This window comes from Brassica napus, chromosome C5 (genome assembly GCF_020379485.1).
Source record: "Brassica napus cultivar Da-Ae chromosome C5, Da-Ae, whole genome shotgun sequence".
Taxonomy (NCBI): domain Eukaryota; kingdom Viridiplantae; phylum Streptophyta; class Magnoliopsida; order Brassicales; family Brassicaceae; genus Brassica; species Brassica napus.
In genome coordinates, this window is record NC_063448.1 from 33631510 (window position 1) to 33633762 (window position 2253).

Below are 2253 nucleotides of genomic sequence, written 5' to 3' on the forward strand. Positions count from 1 at the left end.
TCTGAGAAGTCAAAGACCTTGTTGGGGTCAAAATCGGTCACGACGGAGTCAATGTCTAAAAGTCCCCGGAAAGTATTTCTCGCAATATAAATTTCGTATAATTTTTATTGAAAAGGTTATACGACGAGTTATCGATATATTTTATCGACAACAAGACGCAAACATTGTTGGGGTCAAAAACGGTTATCTCAAAATAAACTTCCAAAAATTGTGTGTCTGTACGAAATATTTCTCAACACACTCTCGACAAAAGCTCCTGAGCAAAAGACTCGAGAGAAATGGATCACGGAACCAAACACGCAGTCCAACTCGTTTGCTCAGACCTTTTGAGGTGCAGAACTGCACAGACACGTCAGATGTTTAGCTATGGATGAAGATCTTGCCATGGTTTGATTGAGTCCATCTTTGGATACAAGATAGATCTTTGAGTTAGCTTTCAAATGCCACCGGTCTGCGGTCAATCAGCATCCTAAAGCATAAGTTATGCCTGTTTTATTGAAGGGTGGACAGAGCACACCGTCCAACTCGGTGGATGGCCGAGCTGGATCGACCAAAACGACCAGCTCGGCCATCCGCCGAGCTGAACCAGTCCAGCTCGGCAGATGGCCGACCTGGATGGAACACGCGACCATCTCAGCCATCCGTCGAGCTGGACTGGTTCAGCTCGGCGGATGGCCAAGCTGGATCGAACACGCGACCAGCTCAGCCATCCGCCGAGCTGTACCGACCAGCTCGACCATCCGAAGAGCTGGACTAGTCCAGTTCGGCGGATGGCCGAGCTGAATTGAACACGTGACCAGCTCGGCGGATGGCCGAGCTGGATCGAACACGCGACCAGCTCGGTCATCTGCCGAGCCGGATGGCCGAGCAGGATCGAACACGCGACCTGCTCGGCCATCCGCCGAGCTGGATTGATAATGCGACTAGCTCGGCCATCCGCCGAGCTGAACCAGTCCAGCTAAACCAGCAGTTGAGAGAGTGTATAGGACTTTGCCACCCTTTCCTCCTAACAAGACGCAAACTAAGCGAGAATTGGATAAAGCGATCTGCAAGAAAGCATTCGTTAAAATTACGCTGGAAATGCCACTAACTGATGCCATAAAAGTATCACCTTCGATAAAGAAGTATGTTAAGGACATGGTATCCAACAGCTTCCCAGCTGTCGAACACAACGTCATGATTGTTTCAGACAAGGTGAGTGCAATAATCCAAGGCGAAACTCCGATCAGGAGACCTGATCCGGGCAGTTTTGTTCTGGATTGCAGCATACGAAACAAGAGTTTTCCTCGATCCCTTTTTGACCTGGGATCCAGCGTAAATCTAATGCCGCACTCTGTCGCGATATCCCTGGGATACGACGAGTTCAAACCAACCAAAATAACTTTGGTTCTTGCTGATAAGTCCGTTAAAGTACCTGAGGGAGTACTAGATGATGTGCCAATAAGGATTAATGACTGTCACGTACCAACGGACTTCGATATGTTGAAATACCAGAATGAACCAAAAGATTCCCTCATTTTAGGTAGACCACTTCTAGCTACCGCTGGTGCGATCATCGACGTGAAGTAAGGTCGAATATGTCTAAACATTGGAAACATTCCAATGACCTTCGATATGGAAAAACTGATCAGACGACCCTTAATCGATAAACAAACCTCTTACATGGATGATATATTTGAGTTGGCTGAAAAAGCCTTCATAGACGTATGCTCAGATGATCCCATGGAAAAAGTTCTCACATTTACAGAAGAGGAGACGTTTAGCAACAGCAGAAGGGCTGATGAATACGCGCAATTAATGGACGCAAGTGTAGAATTAACAAATGTCGATGACATGGTGAATGACGATTTGGAAATCAACGTCGATCGATATTTGAAGGCCGCCTTCGATCGACCATCCTCGCTAGAAAACTGGGATCCCGAGAAAGCACCAAAAATTGAGTTAAAGCAACTACCTGCCAGACTCAAATACTCTTTTCTCTAAAATAAATCCTACCCCGTAATCGCAAATGCCAACTTAACAAACTGAGAGCTTGCGTTGTTACTAATTAAACTGTGGAAGTATAGGAATGCTATCGGGTACTCTCTTGAGGATATTCCTGGTATATCTCCAAATCTGTGCATGCGCCGAATTCACTTAGAAGACGATTCCAAATCGTCAGTGGAACAACAAAGGAGGCTAAACCCGAATTTGAAAGAAGTTGTTAAGAAGGAAATTATCAAACTTCTAGATGATGGAGTCATCTACCCAATT

General features: G+C 45.8%; 1 protein-coding gene across 1 annotated transcript; it reads left to right on the forward strand.

The window, feature by feature from the left end:
- The first annotated feature begins 1080 nt into the window (after positions 1 to 1080).
- On the forward strand, positions 1081 to 1983 carry LOC106350299. The gene is made up of 2 exons (XM_013790205.1): positions 1081 to 1565; positions 1632 to 1983. The coding sequence occupies exons 1-2, from the start codon at positions 1081 to 1083 to the stop codon at positions 1981 to 1983; spliced, it is 837 nt and encodes a 278-aa protein (XP_013645659.1).
- The last annotated feature ends 270 nt before the right edge of the window (positions 1984 to 2253 follow it).

Bases quoted from the DNA above. Each gene is read 5' to 3' on its own strand.
- LOC106350299 (XM_013790205.1), top strand. From the start codon at position 1,081: ATGCCACTAACTGATGCCATAAAAGTATCACCTTCGATAAAGAAGTAT. The intron at 1,566-1,631 runs GTAAGGTCGAAT...AAAACTGATCAG, and splicing joins GGTGCGATCATCGACGTGAA to ACGACCCTTAATCGATAAAC.